The following is a 16,406-nucleotide window of genomic DNA, read 5'->3' on the forward strand; positions in this document are numbered from 1 at the left end:
AGGGGACAGGGCAGCTTCCCTAGGATGAGGAAACTGAGATTCTGTTTTAGGTCTGCTTGAATCTCAAGTTTTGTTTCTTTTTTTCACTGACTGCACTGGATACTGACCAAAAGGCTTAAGGGCAGAAAAAAGATGAGTGCAATTAAGGGGAAATGGTCAGTGGGCAAGAAAATTAGAGCAGTGAAGAAGGGAAGGATGCACATCAGTTCCTCCATTTCCCTTTCAATTTCCGGGAGTTGGCTCCTGGTTTGAGCTCAGCTGTGTCCACCTGCTGGGATTCAACTTGTGTGCCAGCAGGGGATCTAGACCAGAAGAATGGACACCAGTTTGAGCAGTTAGGAGCCATTAGGGAGAACTTATTCCAGGGAAGAGGAGGCTGCCTGGTAAAGTTGACCCATTGCAAAGACTCAGTCTGAGAAGAGAGAGGAAGCAGAGTGGAGAATCTAACCTTACCTTCACTTTTCCCTTCTCTCCTACCAGATGCAACAGACTTGCACCTTGGCTTGAAGGCTCTTTGGCTCCTGCTCTCCCCACTTCATGAATCTCATGCATACCTAACCCTATCTTAGAGTTGGCCTCAAGACCACAGTCTTCTATCCCAGCATCTTCCCCCACATTGCCACGTTGCAGGTGATTTGGCTGTTCTAGCACATTGAGAGAAGGAAATATTGAGTGCCTGCCTGGGATCTGTGGGCTTGTTTTTAAGTATACCTGACTTTGTCCTCACCCCATGACTACCTGGCGATTTATACGACAAGCAGTTGGGACAGCCCCTGAACCTTGAGTTCTGACTGTATATGTGGCCCCTTTGGTAACCACCAGCTGGTGAGATGATGAGACAATTAAAAGCAGGTCATAAAGACACGGGAAATAACCAAACTGATAGCAACTGCTGTCATAGCAAGAGGAGCCCTGTGTTTAGTTTCTAGAGAAAACATTGTAATCGTGTTGTTTTTGGAAGGTAGACAAAATAATAGCAAACGTACTTCCTGCTTGCTATTGACTCGGCACTGTTCTCAGCCCTTTACTTGATCATTCTAAGGCAGACAGGACTTACCCATTATCCATTTCTTCCATGCCAAATCAAACTCTGCTTTTGTTAGAACAATGTGCAGCCCTGGGGAATAGCCTTATGTTCCCATCTTTTGCATGGGGGTGGGGTGTATGGTGGGGACTAGTGGTCACACACCTACTTATATTAGGCAAAACTGAGCAGAAGTCAGCTGAATTGGGGAGCAGTGATGCAACATGCTGTTTCTTGAGAGGGATAAGGAAACATCCCTCACCTATATCAGTCCTTTGACTCAAATGTCACCCTTTCTAATTGACATTGAAAACCTGTTTAAATTTGAATGGCCTGGCCCAGATTAGGTACTCTAAACAACATAGTGAAAATTGCCAAAGAAAGCACAGAATAACACACATGTGTGTGGGGCAAAGGACTCGCATGGCCTGTTTGATCACTCTTAGTTCAGTGGAGAAGAGGAGGTAGAGGGTTTGCCATTTGTACAGTAACTTTTGGCTTGCTGGGACGCTGAGTTTCTCAGAGACTGATGACAGCTTCTGACTCCATTCAGAGCATCCTCCCATGGCTATGGAGAGAGGGATGGAGCCTTGGACCATGGTAGTTGGACAAGAAAAAGGGAAGTGATCAGGTTCTGCATCTATTTTAAAAGTGTGTTCAACAAAATGTACTCACAGATTGGGTGTGAATTCTGAGAGAAAGAGAAATGAAGGGTGATTTCAAGGCTTTGCCTGAGCTTTAAAGCAAGGAGGCTGGCAGGGGTTTATTGGGTATCACTCATGCAGATGCTCAATTATCCCTCATAAAATGTTTCAAAGTAAATACTCTCAATTTGACTTAATAACGAAAGCCTATGTTTCACAGTACAAGTCACTTGTCTCAAATCATACAGATGGTTAAATGGTCACATCTGATTTTTCAAGTGCCTAAGACTGATTTGTGTGTGGGTGGGTGGGGGAAAGGGGGTTGGGACCACCTTCAGCTGTGCTCAGGGCTTACTTCTGGCTCTGTGCTAAGGGATCATTCCTGTCAGGGCTCCAAATGGGGAGCAGGGGATCGAATGCAGGTTGGCCATGAGCATTGCAAGTGCTCTAACTGCTATACTATCTCTCCAGCTCCAGAATCTTTTAAAAAATTAATAACTTTTTACTTTTGCATTTATTACCCAAACAAAATATCTTCACCACCACAAATGTGTGTGGGGCTGAGGGCAGGTAAGTTAGAGAAGAGACTTCTATGACAATAATAACTGGGAATGGTCGTGCTGAACAAGATTTGAGGGTTAAATAGTAGGTAAGGGATATTCTTTTTATAAAATAAGTTTTTATTATTGAAACACCATGAGGTACAGTCGTAGACTTACAAATTTTTGTGCTTGGGTTTCAGTTATACAGTGATCGAGTACCCATCCCTCCACCAGTGCTTTTCATTTATTTATTTATTTAAAAGTTTTTAATAATGAAACACCATGAGGTACAGTGGTAGACTTACAATATTGGTAAGGGATATTCTTGATAACCTTTCAGTATCAATAATGTGAGAGAGTGTCAGAAGCTGTAGCATGGGCCTGTTTATTTGGGTGAAATTTCTTCTTACTGGTTCTCCTTTCATATTGCTTTTCCTCTTTAAGGAAATCTTTCCTTGCTGGCATAGAAATTCTAAATGACTTTTTCTTCAAGAACAGGTCTCAAAAATGTCTTATTCTTCAGGTTTATAACCATCTGCTCACTAGAGTTATCAAGCAGATGTGGGTTGTGGAACAACCTCATTCAGGACCTTCAAATTCCTATCTGACTCCCCAGATTATTACAGGTCCCCCAGGCAGTGTGATTGGTCAACAGGGAGCTTTCTCACAGGGAAGGACACCTGTTCCTTCTCTTCCCTGGATGGAAACTTTGGACACCCAACTGAAGGTGTCAACTGAATGATCTCCTTAATTTAATTTTTAATTTAATTTTAATTTTTTTTGCTGGGTCACACCCAGTGATTCACAGAGGTTACTACTGACTCATGCACTCAGAAATTACTCCTGGTGGTGCCCAGGGGACCATATGGGATACTGGGAATCGAACACAGTCGGCCTTGTGCAAGGCAAATGCCCTACCTGCTGTGCTATTGCTCCAGTACCTAATTTAATTTTTTTAATTGCAGTTTAGGTAAGATGGTTATGATAGTGTTAAAGTTTATGATACTGGTGTGCAAAGTTACTGTACCCACCACCACCAATGTACCTTCCATCACTGTTCCTATGCCACCTCTGGTCCTGTCTTCACCTTCTCACTGCTTGTTAATCATGTTTATAATCCAAGGCTTGCCATGCCTAGATACAAGTGTAATCCCTTGTTAGAACTCTGAATTTTATTTCCTCTATTCAATCAATTTCCCATTTCTACTTGCACCAGGAAGTCCCAGGACAGGACATTCATGGGCTTTTACCTTGAACTATTGATTACCATCAACTCCTAATAGATTTTATGTCATGAACTCACTGCTCAAACTCATTTATCATTTTCCTGAAAATTAAAGCTAATGTGTCACCTTCCTGCTCAGCCCTTCTGTTGATTCCTATTATCTGTAAACTCTAATCCAGCATCTTTAGTTGGTTAACAGAAGCAGTCACAACTTGCTACTTTTCCATCTCCTGCTCTTCTCCCTACACCTCCTCTCCCTATAAGTCACTCTTCTGCTACATGAGCCTCTTAGTGAGATACAACTAGCTCCTACACAACATGGATTCACGTGTTTTCTCATTTCTCCCCTTATTGCCCCTAATGAATGAAGGATCAGATGATAAGAACATGAGTATCCTATCTTTTTCCATAGCTAGAGGAATTATGAGCTCACCGTAGGGTTGTCTTTATTTCATTTTAGCACAGCTGTAGGGTGTTTGCCTTGCACGCAGCCAACATGGCCAGCCCAAATTCGATTCCTCCGCCCCTCTCGGAGAGCCCGGCAAGCTACCGAGAGTATCTCGCCCGCACGGCAGAGCCTGGCAAGCTCCCCGTGACGTATTCGATATGCCAAACACAGTAACAACGAAGTCTCCAACGGAGACGTTACTGGGCCCGCTCGAGCAAATCGATGAACAATGGGAGGACCTTTATTTATTATTTATTTATTTATTTATTTATTTTAGGGCTGGAGCGATAGCACAGCGGTAGGGCGTTTGCCTTGCACGCAGCCAACATGGCCGACTGGAGTTCGATTCCTCCGCCCTGCTCGGAGAGCCTGGCAAGCTACCAAGAGTATCTTGCCCGCACGGCAGAGCCTGGCAAGCTCCCCATGAAGTATTCGATATGCCAAACACAGTAACAACAAAGTCTCCAATGGAGACCTTACTGGGCCCGCTCGAGCAAATCGACGAACAACGGAAGGGCTTTACCTTTACCTTTTATTTATTTATTTATTTATAATAAAGAGTCTCCTGCCCCCGCGCCTGGCTGTCCTCACCGGGGTCCCTTGGAGGGGAGCGGGTTGAGTTTTCCTCCCTGCCCCGACCAGGGCTCTGGCAGCCGAAGACCTCGAGAACCAGCCACCACCATGCTGAGACCACTCTTCACATGCACAAAGGTACTGGCAGAGAAACAAAGGCATGCAGGTCCCGGGCCGAGATCTCCAAGCCTGCTCAGATCGGGGCTGAGCATCCTCCACCCAGATCCTCCATATTCTAGTAGGCAGAGGTCACACCCACCAACTGGCCCCCTGGCGCCGTGTAATCCCATCAATGGCCAAGACCCAGAGACTATAAAACCCAGCTCCCAGAAGACATCTTATTATCTTATTCTTACTTTGGATAAAATGGCAGGCTACCGAATGTAACCTGCCCACACGGCAGAGTCTGGCAAACTCCCTGTGGTGTACTCAATATGCCAAATACCAGTAACAATGATGGGTCTCATTCTCCTAACCCTGAAAGAGCCTTGAATATGGCACTTTTTAAAAAATCTCAGGGCTAGGACGAAGGAGACATTACTGGGGCCTGCTCGAGGCAATCGACGAACAACAGGATAGTCGTGATTGTGAATTACTTTTTTTATAAAGTTGTTCTTCATTTATTATACCCAATATCCAACACCAATCCCACCACCATTGCACCTTCCCACCAAGGATTGTCTTTTGGTGACCTCAATCAAATCGAGACATTTTTCTTCCTCCTGTAGTTTCTAAGAATTTATTTTTATTTTTTTTCTATTTTTATTTTATTTTTATAAAGTTGTTCACAGTAGTTCATTACATTTAATATTTGAACACCAATCCCAGCACCATGCACCTTCCAACCACCATAGAGAAAAGTATGTGAAGATTGTTGTATTTCATCCTGGAGTCAATGGAGGCTTTGTATAAGAGACTATAAGCATATATGTTAGACCCAAATGAATGTGTGCTACTTTTGGTACATCAATGGTCTAGAGTATAATAGGTTGAGACCACGTGCTCCAGGACATTGTAGGGCGCTCTCTTCTGGGAGCTTTATTTCATAGTCTCTGAATCTTGGCTCTTGATAAGATTATATGATGCTGGGGGCAGTTTGTGGGTGTGACTGCCAAGCTACTGGAAAACTGGGGAGCTTGGAGGAAGATGGCCCAGTCCTGTTCGGAGTGAGCTTGGAGATCCAGTCACAGTTCCGCATACATGAGGTCTTTCCTATAGGTTCCCTCATAGGTGAGTCTTGTCCAAGTCTTGAACAAGTGGAGAGTGGCCTTGAGCATGGCTGCACTTTTGGCTGCAGGGGTCCTGCTGGGGCGGGGAGGGAAACTCAACCCACCCCTCTCCCAGTTGCCCTGGTGAAGACAGCCTTGCGCGGGGTCAGGACCAAGAATTTATTTTTATTCTATTATAAATGAATATTTGGTTTGGGAGAAGGTTATGTCTTCCAAGCAGTACTCATGGAGCCCAGGGATCATTCTGAGCAACACTCAGCCTGACTGGGCTGACTGAAGATGAGTGTTGCTTAGGGCCCAGCAATGCTGCGGACCACCAGCAGTGCTGGTTGGATATGGGGTGGGATGCATGTGGTGCCAGAGACTGATCACAGGTTGTTAGCTCAAATCCTTTTAATTTGTCCTTGGTCCTGGATGTCATATTTTATCAAATATTCTTCTGCATCTATTTTGTACATAAAGTCTCTCGTTTTTTCAACCACTGACTTGTTTTCTATGGCTAAAGTAATTTTTCGTTCCCTGAATAATCTATAACAATCTCTCTCTCTCTCTCTCTCTCTTTCTCTCTCTCTCTCAAGCCAATATATTTCTGGATTCAATTTGTGCTATTTCATTGGCATACAACCATGCAATCTGATCAGTGGCTCAGGAGAAACAATCTTTTGAAAAGACAACCACAAAAGCCACCTGGGTATGGCAGCAAAGCTTGATTTCTGCTTCAGTCTGAAACAAATAAGTCTGGATGAAAGGACTGGGCATGGAGAAGTTCTGAACCAAACTGTAGCATCACATTACTAGATGAAAATGACAGTTTCATTATTGATGTTTTTCATATTCAGTACAAAGTTTGGAACTCTGTTGTCCAGAAATTGAAATAAATATCATATTGTTATAAATCAAAGGTTTTAACAGCACAGAAATAATGTTTAATATTTATAAATAAAGCAATTTAATGTGCAGTTTGTTAGCTTATGATACATAAAAATAATTAATAAAAATAAAAAGGAACCAGAAATGTGGCTCTGTGGTAGAATATATGTCTTCCATGTGTGAGACTGTGTTCAATTCCATGCACTGCAAATAAAAGGAAAAAAGGGAAAGAAAAGAAAGTTCTATATAGTCCCTGCCAACCCCACCATGATTGCTTCCCTGCATTTTTCTGTACTACTTCTCTGTTACTTTGGACAGGCCAAGATTCACAAGGATGGACCGTTCCAGACTTAAGTACTCCTCATAGTCCATTTTCAACTCAGCCTCGAGTAGTTCTTTGGACTTCACATATGTCCTCTAGGGGAAGAAAAGGAGCACATCATCCCGTGTAAAAACATTGACAACTAGAAATACCAAAAGATGAGAAATGGGTGTTTTAAAGCACTGTAGCACTGTAGCACTGTCCTTCCGTTGTTCATCGATTTGCTTGAGTGGACACAAGTAACATCTCCATTGTGAGACTTGTTACTGTTTTTGGCATATCGAATATGCCATGGGGAGCTTTCCAGGCTCTGCCGTGTGGGGTTTTAAAGCAGCTGACCTAATCATTCTCTCTGGAAGGGGTGTGCAAAACAGGGTGGGAGAACTCTTACACAGTGATGGGGAGCTGTTGTCCACTTTTGGGGGAGAGTGGGGGGTGGAGGGGAGTAGAGAACTAGAGGGAAGCATGTGAGCACATTCCAGTGTCCAATTGGTGGTTCTTAGGGCAAGACAAACAATCAGATAAATACTCTGGTGGGGGTGCAGGAGGAGAGGGAGATAGTTCAACAGGCTGAGTACATTTGCATTCCCTACCCCCTAAAACACTACGCTATCCAATCCCTGTGAATTGAGACAAGAGTATCCTGTCTGGGTGAGACCCTCCCATCCCCCAAAAAGTCAAAACAAAAATCCCAGGAAACATCTCTCTGCCCTCTGAAAGAGGGTAAGGGAAGACTACGAAAAGCATGGTTTACTACCAAAGCCATGGAATAGAGCCAAACAGATATATAAGTAAACATGAGTTCTGAAAACTTACAACTTTCTTCTTCTCATTTTCAAGCTCTATTTGAATCTTTTCTTGTTTACGAATAAGTTTGCGCTGTTCAACATATTCCAGATGCTTGACTTCTCTCTCAAAGTAGTGGTTCATGCTTGATATCTGTTGGAAACAAAGGAATGTGGAGCCCACATGCACAGCCCATGTTCTCAAGGCTCTGAAGAATTCCTGACACTTGTCAGTCAGCGGGTCGATCGCCTACTTGCTACTCCATCTGCAGGTCCATAGCTAGAGGAAATTTCTTAATTAGGGGCTACTTAGTTAAGGTTTAGAGATCTGTAAATTGGAGAGCTCTAGAAAGGGACTAAGTTTGGAAGGGAAAAGCAGCAAAACACTTCACTCTTCTAGAATAATCAGGGACTGCTTTGTGTGTGTGTGTGTGTGTGTGTGTGTGTGTGTGTGTGTGTGTGTGTGTGTGTGTGTGGCAGAGGAGGACTTTCCAAATAGTGCCCAGAGGCCCCCTGGAGCTACTTCCACTGATACTTGGGCAACTGGACCACATGGAGATATGGTAAGGCTCAGATCCAGGAGAATCATAGGCAGCCACATTCAAGGACCAGAATCAAACTTAGGTCTCTGTGCAGGCAGGAATATGTGCCCTTACTAGATAGCTGACTCCCCAGCCCATGATGGGTCTCCTCCACCAACTCCTTTCCTTTCTTCTATTTCTGAGACAGAGGGAAGTTTCATAATAACAATGAAACTTGAAAAATACAGATGGTAGGTGGATCAAGCTGAGTTCTGCTACCCAGTGTGACAGTGGACATAACACTACAGCAGAAAAACCAGCAGAGAGCCTGGATAAGGTGAGCGGGAGGGAGAGGCCCGGCCTATCAGTGTCCAGCCTCAGATGCCGGGGTTGGCAGCAGCTGCAGTCTGCATGTTTCATGTTGGCCTGATTGTATTGATGTTTTTATACTCATTGCTCTTTTTACATGCACATTAGCTATACAACTAAATACTCCTGTCCGTAGATGAATAAAAATGCCAGTAAAGACTCTCCAAGAAAGGGAAGAACTGAAACAAGGGTCCTTTGCTTTGGTTATAGCTAGAAAATGTCATTTTAGGATTAGGAACCCACAAGCCAGTTCTCTAATCTGAGCTTCTTTTACTTGGCCTCCCTCCCTATGATCTTGACAAGGAATATTTTTAAAGCCATACAACAGAAATTCATACCGTCTTTTCTTAATAAAGAAAGATCATTTTTACTGAAAGAAATTTAGAGAAATGTGAGACAGAAAGATAAATATGTATCCAAGAAAGAAAAGGCTTCTCCAGAGGGGAAAGGGGAAAAGGCCATATCCCTTTATTTACAAGTATATGTTTTGTATGTTTGTTTTTCATGGTACAGAACCAACTCAGGCCTCACACATGCAAAGCAAGTGCTCTATCACTGTGCTATCTACCACTGAGCTATAAGCTTGGCCCTGACATTCTTTTTTTTAAAATAATTTAAAAATTTATTATAATTATTATTATTTTTAATGAGTCACCGTGAGGTACAGTTACAAACTTACAAACTTTCATGCTTAGTTTTCAGTCATACTATGATTGAGTACCCATCCCTCCACCAGTGGCCATTCTCTACCACCAATGTTCCCAGTATCCCTCCCATCCCCCCCTTTCCCATCTCCCGCACCTCTGTGGCAGGAGAGGTGCCACTCTCTCTCCTTTAGGGTGTTGTGGTCTGCATGGCCTTGGCATTCTTTAATTCTCTCATTAGTGCAAAAGTGCTGTCATTTCTATTTGGAGGGGTTGTGTGAAGAAGTTTCCATACCCAGAAGTACTCAGGAATTACTTCTAGTTCTGTAGTCGGGGATTACTCCTAGTGGTGATTGGGGTAGCATACGTAATGCCAAGGACTCAAACTTGGGTTAGCAGGGTACTAGGCAATAGTGGAACTATTGTTCCACTTCCTTCTCCAAATGTTGTCATTTCTAAATATGCTATTAAAACCCAACTCAGCAACATCTGTTCAGATAAATCCTCAAAGCCAAAAGTTACTGACCTCATTGGAGGAAGCGTGACTTAATGACCAAGGAATTTCTAGTATATGCAGAGTTCCATAAAAATCGGCAATGGCTACAAACTGCTGCTTAGCTAGAAGATGAAGAAAATAAAAACGGGGTGAAAAAAACTGCAATTCAGCACTCAGAAAGCCACCTAAGAGGTTAAACATGCAATGTTTTGTTGTTTCATGGTTTCCCAAAGGACTTGCTGTGGTTGTGATGATCTTCCCATCTTCACAGATGTTCGTGATTGGGAAGGCTAACATATAAAAGTCATTTTTTCCATTTGGTGAAATGAAAGCTGAGCCGCTGAGCCTCCCACAACAGACTTTGTGTTCTTGGTGCCTAAATAAGGAGCTGGCTTCTGACTTAGCCTGGCTTTCCCCGTGGCTCGGACTTCTGTGCAGTCTTGAGAAGAAATTAGGAACAACACATGGAAAGACTTTCAAAGATAAACCACAAAGCTAATTTTTACCAAAGAAAAAGAAAAGTCTCAAGGACACCACCATTACCCAGATGAATTTCAAAGGCACAACCAGAACCACTTTTCTTATAATAAAAACAAATTGCTTCCTTGATCATTTAAACTGGACATAAAACACAAATGTGCTTGAGGATTTTAATTTTATATCTCATCATTTGCAGTTGTTTCCCTTCTAATTTTCGGAGGGTCAGTTTCAGATGGCTAACTCTCAGGCTTGTTAAGCCCTCCTGGGTACTCAGAAGTGATAAAGACAGGAAAATACTGCGGTCACCTATAAGACAAGGCAGTTGATAGGCTAGGATACTAAAGATTCTGAAAATTAAATCTTTAATTGTAATGTTTCTTGGGGCTGAAGAGATAATATAGGGTTTAAGAGGAAGTACCACAAATGTGCCTCAAGGCTACTCCTGGCAATATTTGGCCCAGTAGTGCCAGACTGACAGTTTGGTATTCATGCCTAGCAAGGAGGTTCTGCTGAGATCCAGTGGTGCTGGGCCTCGAGGACCACCACTGATTACTGTGGCTGTGGAGTCACAATGATCAGGGATCAATCTTGGGCCTAGCTCATATAAGACACGTATTCCAGCCCTTTGAGAGAAACTTTTTCTTTTTTTGGTTAACACCTGGCGATGTTCAGGGTTACTCCTGCTCTGCATTTAGGAATTACTCCTAATGATGCTTAAGGGACCATACAGGATGCTGGGGATCAAACCCGGGTTGGCAAAGATCCTACCCGCTGGACTATCTTATTATAGCTTTTTACAAATGAAAAAGCAGTTGATTTACACAGAACATAGGACTTTGCTGAAACAAAGATTGGGATGAAGGAAATAGATTTTTTTTTCATAGACACATCCTTTGATCGTTGCTTGCTTTGTTATACAATATTTCCTTTCATAGCTAATTTGGAGTTTAAATAGATATATGACCTCAAAGAGTCCTTTGACCTCAGGAAGAGAAATTGGTTGGTATTGTTCAAGGAAGATCCACAAAATGTCATAATATTTAAAATTTGTTGAGGTAGCTAAATTTTGGAGATTCAAAATTTATTCTATTCAGAAATGAAGCAGAAACAATGTCACAGAGACATAGGGATTACTCTGTATGACATGAAGAAGATGAGAAGCTTGTTGTTTACATTGTGTGAATCAAAATTGCTTCTGCTTGGCAACTAAAAATATACTAACATTGACTTCAGAAACAATTGTTGGTAAAGAAAACAGCGAGGGAAGCTAAAGCTGCATCTAACATATGGTTCGAAAAGAGAAGGGAAGGAGGAGGTACAGGAAGGGAATGGAAGAGAAAACCTGCAAGAGAAGGAAGGGAGGGGGAAAGAAAGGGAAACAAAAACTTGAGAAAAGAAAGGAGATTTTTCTAGGAAAATGCCTACAACAGTTCCTAAGTTATACAAAGACAAAAGGACCTAAAATTATTTGGTAAGAACTGACATACCAGAGAAGGTCCAGGGTTTGATGAAGGTAATGTTAGTTATACAAATGTTTTGGGAATGGGCTGGTTCATGGGTTTTCTCCAAGAGATCCCAGATATCAATGTATCCATCTTCTCGGCCAACATAGAAGACTCCAGGCCTGGTGAGGGACCAGTGCCCTGAGGTGTACCTTTTTGCTGAACAGGACGACTGAAGGAGAGGTCCAGCCTTTAAACACATTTTTCAAAAAGACAAATTAAAATATTTTACTACTATATGAGGGATATTTCCCACAACTTCAAGTACAAATCACATGATTATAATTATATAACAGCAAACTTAGATGCATTAGGACTTGTCATTCCTTTTTTCTTATAGAGCTTTTACATGTCATCACTCTTTTCTTATATATTATCTTACTATCTTGTTGCCCCTATTTTAGTGACTTTCAGAGATGGACCACATAGGCTGTGGCTGTTCTCAGTTCTGAGCTCAGGATTCACTCTTGGGCATTATGTGGTATTGGGGATTGAACCTTGGTCACCTGCATGCAAAGCTGTATTCAGTCCCTTTCTAGTCCTTTAATGATTGCTTTTTAGAAAAAATAAAAACCTTCCAGATGGGTTGTTAATGGTTTTAAACAACTACTGCTAAAGCCCATGGCTCTTTCTGTGGAGGTGATGGAATAATAAATAAATAAATAAAGATTATGATGATTACAGCTTTATTTTGTTGTCAGGTGTCTGCTTCCCATGGAAAACAGCTCAGGTGGCCAGGAAACGCAAACAAAAAGCCAATTCTGTGAGCTGCATTCAGTGGCTTATAACATTGTTTGAAAGTGATTTCAAGATCTTTTCTCTTTCATAGAGGATATTGACTTCTTTGGGAAGTTTTCGCAGGAATAGATCAGAATGCTCCTTCCTTCCTGAGATCATGCTTCACCCACAGCCCCGTAATTCATTTTTCTACTTACTCTTGTTGAGCCTGGACTAATCCATAGAACTATCTCCTACCCTTCCATTTATGTGTAAGAAACTAATGATCCAGTGGACAACAGAGGAGGACATAATTCATGGACACTCCAAGCCTGTTCTTGTCACATCAGGCAGCTCTTTCAGTTTTTGTGGATAACCAACATCCTGATGCCTATGTAATCTTTGGACAATCTTCCTAAATTTTCTTTAAATCTACTCCATCATTATTTTTTTTAAAAGACCATACATAACGGGGCTGGAGTGATAGCACAGCGGGCAGGGCGTTTGCCTTGCACGAGGCCGACCCGGGTTCGATTCCCAGCATTCCAGATGGTCCCCTGAGCACCGCCAGGAGTAATTCCTGAGTGCAGAGCCAGGAGTAACCCCTGTGCATTGCTGGGTGTGACCCAAAAAGAAAAAAAAAAGACCATACATAAGTATGTTGGCACAGAGTAAAATTTCTTTCTGAAATAGTGAAATAGTAGTTGAGAGTTAACAACAAACTGGTTCATAGTCATACTTTTTTTTTTAGGATTTGTGTACATCCCCAGAAACAAAACTATTAGTTCAAAGAAAATTTTCTCCCTTCCTTCCCTTCCCTTCCTCTACTTTCCCTTCCCCTTTCCTCTTCCCCTTGGGGGTAAAACTCAAGCCCTCCTCCATGCTATGCTGTACTTTACTACTTGAGCCATACTTCCAACTTCTGTTATTTACTTAAATAAAATTCATGTAGTATTTATATAATTTATCCAAAGAACATATGTAATTTATTCAAAGAATAGACACACTGTACCTGTAAAATACTTGTTCATGTATTTCAGGTTTCAGTCATCTTAAAATCACTCACCGAAGGAACATATTAATCTATACTCCCATTAAAAGTACCAATGGGGGGGGGGGGAAGTACCAATGGGGCTGGAGCGATAGCACTGAGGGTAGGGCATTTGCCTTGCATGCAGCCAACCCGGGCTTGATTCCCAGCATTCAATATGGTCCCCCAAGCACCGCCAGGAGTAATTCCTGAGTGCAGAGCCAGGAGTAACTCCTGTGCATCACCGGGTGTGACCCCCTCCCCCCAAAAAAGTACCAATTCCCACACTCTCGCCTCACTGGATTTTGTCTGTCTTTCTAGATTTCCTCAGTTTTGCTTATCTGCTTAGCTCTAGGTCTTTCCTCATTCTGACTGCCTCTCTGTGGCTCATACATGTCTCTGGTTGGCCTGGTGATGTGCCCCTCAGCTTTCTTAGGTCCCCTTTTGGAACCTTCTGACATATTCCTTGAGCAGAAGCAAAGTTGACAGGCCTATTGTTTCTCTTTGGGCCTCAAGCAGAATCAGCACCTCCTCTTGTATTTGAAGGGGGGGAAAAAGAGCACAAATTCAAGTCAGCTGCCTCACAATCTATTTCCAAGAAAAGACCTTCAAAGGTTTCAGAGAACAAGGAGTTTGTAAGGTCTGTTAGCTCCCCTCGGGAAAGAAAAGCAAAGGGTTCATTTTCAAAAGACTCCCAGTGGTTCTGCTGACAAGCTGGAACCCAGACCATCTGTTCCAATTTCTCTAAAAGTGTCCCCTGGGCACTTTTATGTCACAACAGCCTGTGTTCATATTGTGTCTCTCAGTAACGAAGGACCACACGCCCACTGCTCTGTTCTGCAGGCAACTCACAGTAACCCCTTCTTTCCAGATGGCCAGGTTCCATCCACCAATGGTGAGGATGATGTCCTTGTAGAAAGGTGACCTCTGAACCGTGTGAACAGATCCATCATGGACGGCATACAGGTTCAATGGCTTCTTTGCTGTTGGAGTGGAAAAGATCATCTTTCATCTATAATAATATGGCTTTCATTCCATGAGGAACAGTATACAGGTTGGGAGATAGGCAGGTTCAAGGTGGAGAGGACTTGGACCCAATTAATGACCGAGAATGGAGAAGCAAAGGTCCCAAGAATGGCTCATCTGTCAGGGGACAGCTGCTCCTCATTCTGTGGCATATACACAGAATTTCCCTCCAGGACCATTTTTACGGCTCAGAGGAAATACTGCTTGTTCTCATTTACTCACTTATTCATTCTGTTAATAAATTCTGTGCATTGTCAGTCCCGGAAATTGTTGATGGGTGGGTAAACAAGAGTTAATAAGCAAACATGGTCCCACTTTCATGAAGCTTACTATCTAGTCCATCTAGTGGAAAAGATGAATACACAGTACAAATAATCCCAAAGCATATACTAAAAATATGTCCAGAGAGAGAACTCAAAAGGATGAGCACATCCTTTGCATGTGGGAGGCTGTGGTTCAATCCCCAACACCAAATGATCCCTTAAGCAATGCCAGAAGCAACCTCTGAGCATAGAGCCCGAAGCAGCCAAATAATAAAACAAATAATCACTGTAGTACTGTCCTCCTGTTGTTCATAGATTTGCCTGAGCAGCCACCAGTAACATCTCCATTGTGAGACTTATTGTTATGGTTTTTGGCATATCGAATACGCCACGGGGAGCTTGCCAGGCTCTACTGTATGGGCGGGATACTCTCGGTAGCTTTCTGGGCTCTCTGAGAGGGACAGAGGAATCAAACCTAGGTTGCCACGTGCAAGGCAAATGTCCTACCCACTGTGTTACCGCTCCAGCCCCAAACAAATAATAAAACAATGAAAATATTTAAATGTGGAAATTATTATGAAAAATATTAATTATCAGAGAGAACAACAGAAGACAATCATAATTTTGGCTGAATGTTTAGAAAGACTTCTCTGGTGAGGAATCTTCTAAAACAGAGTGGTGGGGCTGGAGTGATAGCACAGCGGGTAGGGTGTTTGCCCTACACGTGGCCAACCCAGGTTCGATTCCCAGCATCCCATATGATCTCCTGAGCACTGCCAGGGGTAATTCCTGAGTGCAGAGCCAGGAGTAAACTCTGTGCATCACCAGGTGTGACCCAAAAAGCAAAATAAATAAACAAGTAAATAAAACAGAGTGGCGGTTTGGAATGGTTTCATTTTGGTGATTCAGAACCATGACCAAAATCCTAAAGAAAAAAGTGTTGAATAGTCATTCTAAATCTCAGAAAGGTAATGGGGCTGCATTCTAATATTCCCAGCATAAAAAACAGGAAGCGAACAAGATCGGGGGAGGGTCTAGACCATCCACAGCCTTATAGAAGAAGGAATTTAGATTATATGCAAAGTGATTCAATGAGTCTTTTAGTTCTAGAAGACAATATGGTTCCATGGAACTATCTGGCGGCTGCAGGAAGAACAGATTAGAAGCATGGGAAAGAAGAGTTAGCAGATGAGGTTGTTGTGGTTATCCTTCTGGAGAGGATAGTGCTAGTATGGATGAAGGTGCAACGAATCGGCAACGCTTCCTTCTTACTGCAGCTCTTATTCCTGAGAACCTAGGATTGTCGTCAGTTAGTGAGCATCATCTCCAAGTCCTGCAGTGCTGGCTGACAAAAATGACCCATTCCACTCTGTGACACCTTTACCTGAGCCACCATCCTCTCACAGAGGACCACAACAGCCTCCTCAGGTGTTCCCACTTTGATCACCCCTCTCTGATCAACTATTTCCCCAAGGAAGCAGGATCATCCGGAAATCCCTTCTGAAAAACTGTGGTGGAAGAGCAGTACTGTTCTAAGAAGTATGTCGGAGACTTCACCCTACAGTGACTTTCCTTCCCTTTCTCCTGTGAAAGCTTTTGTTCCATTCCACAATGCATGGTGCTGTTCTTAGGTTATTAAGTAGCATGCCAGAACTCCCGGCCAGCTTATTATAAGAAAATTACAATAAGCAGGCTG

General features: G+C 42.7%; 1 protein-coding gene across 1 annotated transcript in view; it reads right to left on the reverse strand.

Annotated features, from left to right (window-relative positions):
- Positions 1-6,488: 6,488 nt before the first annotated feature.
- Positions 6,489-16,406, reverse strand: part of DNAI3 (dynein axonemal intermediate chain 3) — a 76,972-nt gene continuing 67,054 nt past the window's right edge. Inside the window, exons 18-22 of the mRNA XM_056122856.1 lie at positions 14,274-14,404; positions 11,660-11,864; positions 9,723-9,814; positions 7,694-7,816; positions 6,489-6,972 (exon numbers count right to left, since the gene is read on the reverse strand). Of these exons, the coding sequence (XP_055978831.1) occupies positions 6,850-6,972; positions 7,694-7,816; positions 9,723-9,814; positions 11,660-11,864; positions 14,274-14,404 (674 nt within the window). The 3' untranslated portion in view covers positions 6,489-6,849. The remainder of the gene's footprint in view (positions 6,973-7,693; positions 7,817-9,722; positions 9,815-11,659; positions 11,865-14,273; positions 14,405-16,406) is intronic.

This window comes from Sorex fumeus, unplaced genomic scaffold (assembly GCF_029834395.1).
Source record: "Sorex fumeus unplaced genomic scaffold, SorFum_2.1 ptg000047l, whole genome shotgun sequence".
NCBI classification, from domain to species: Eukaryota; Metazoa; Chordata; class Mammalia; order Eulipotyphla; family Soricidae; genus Sorex; species Sorex fumeus.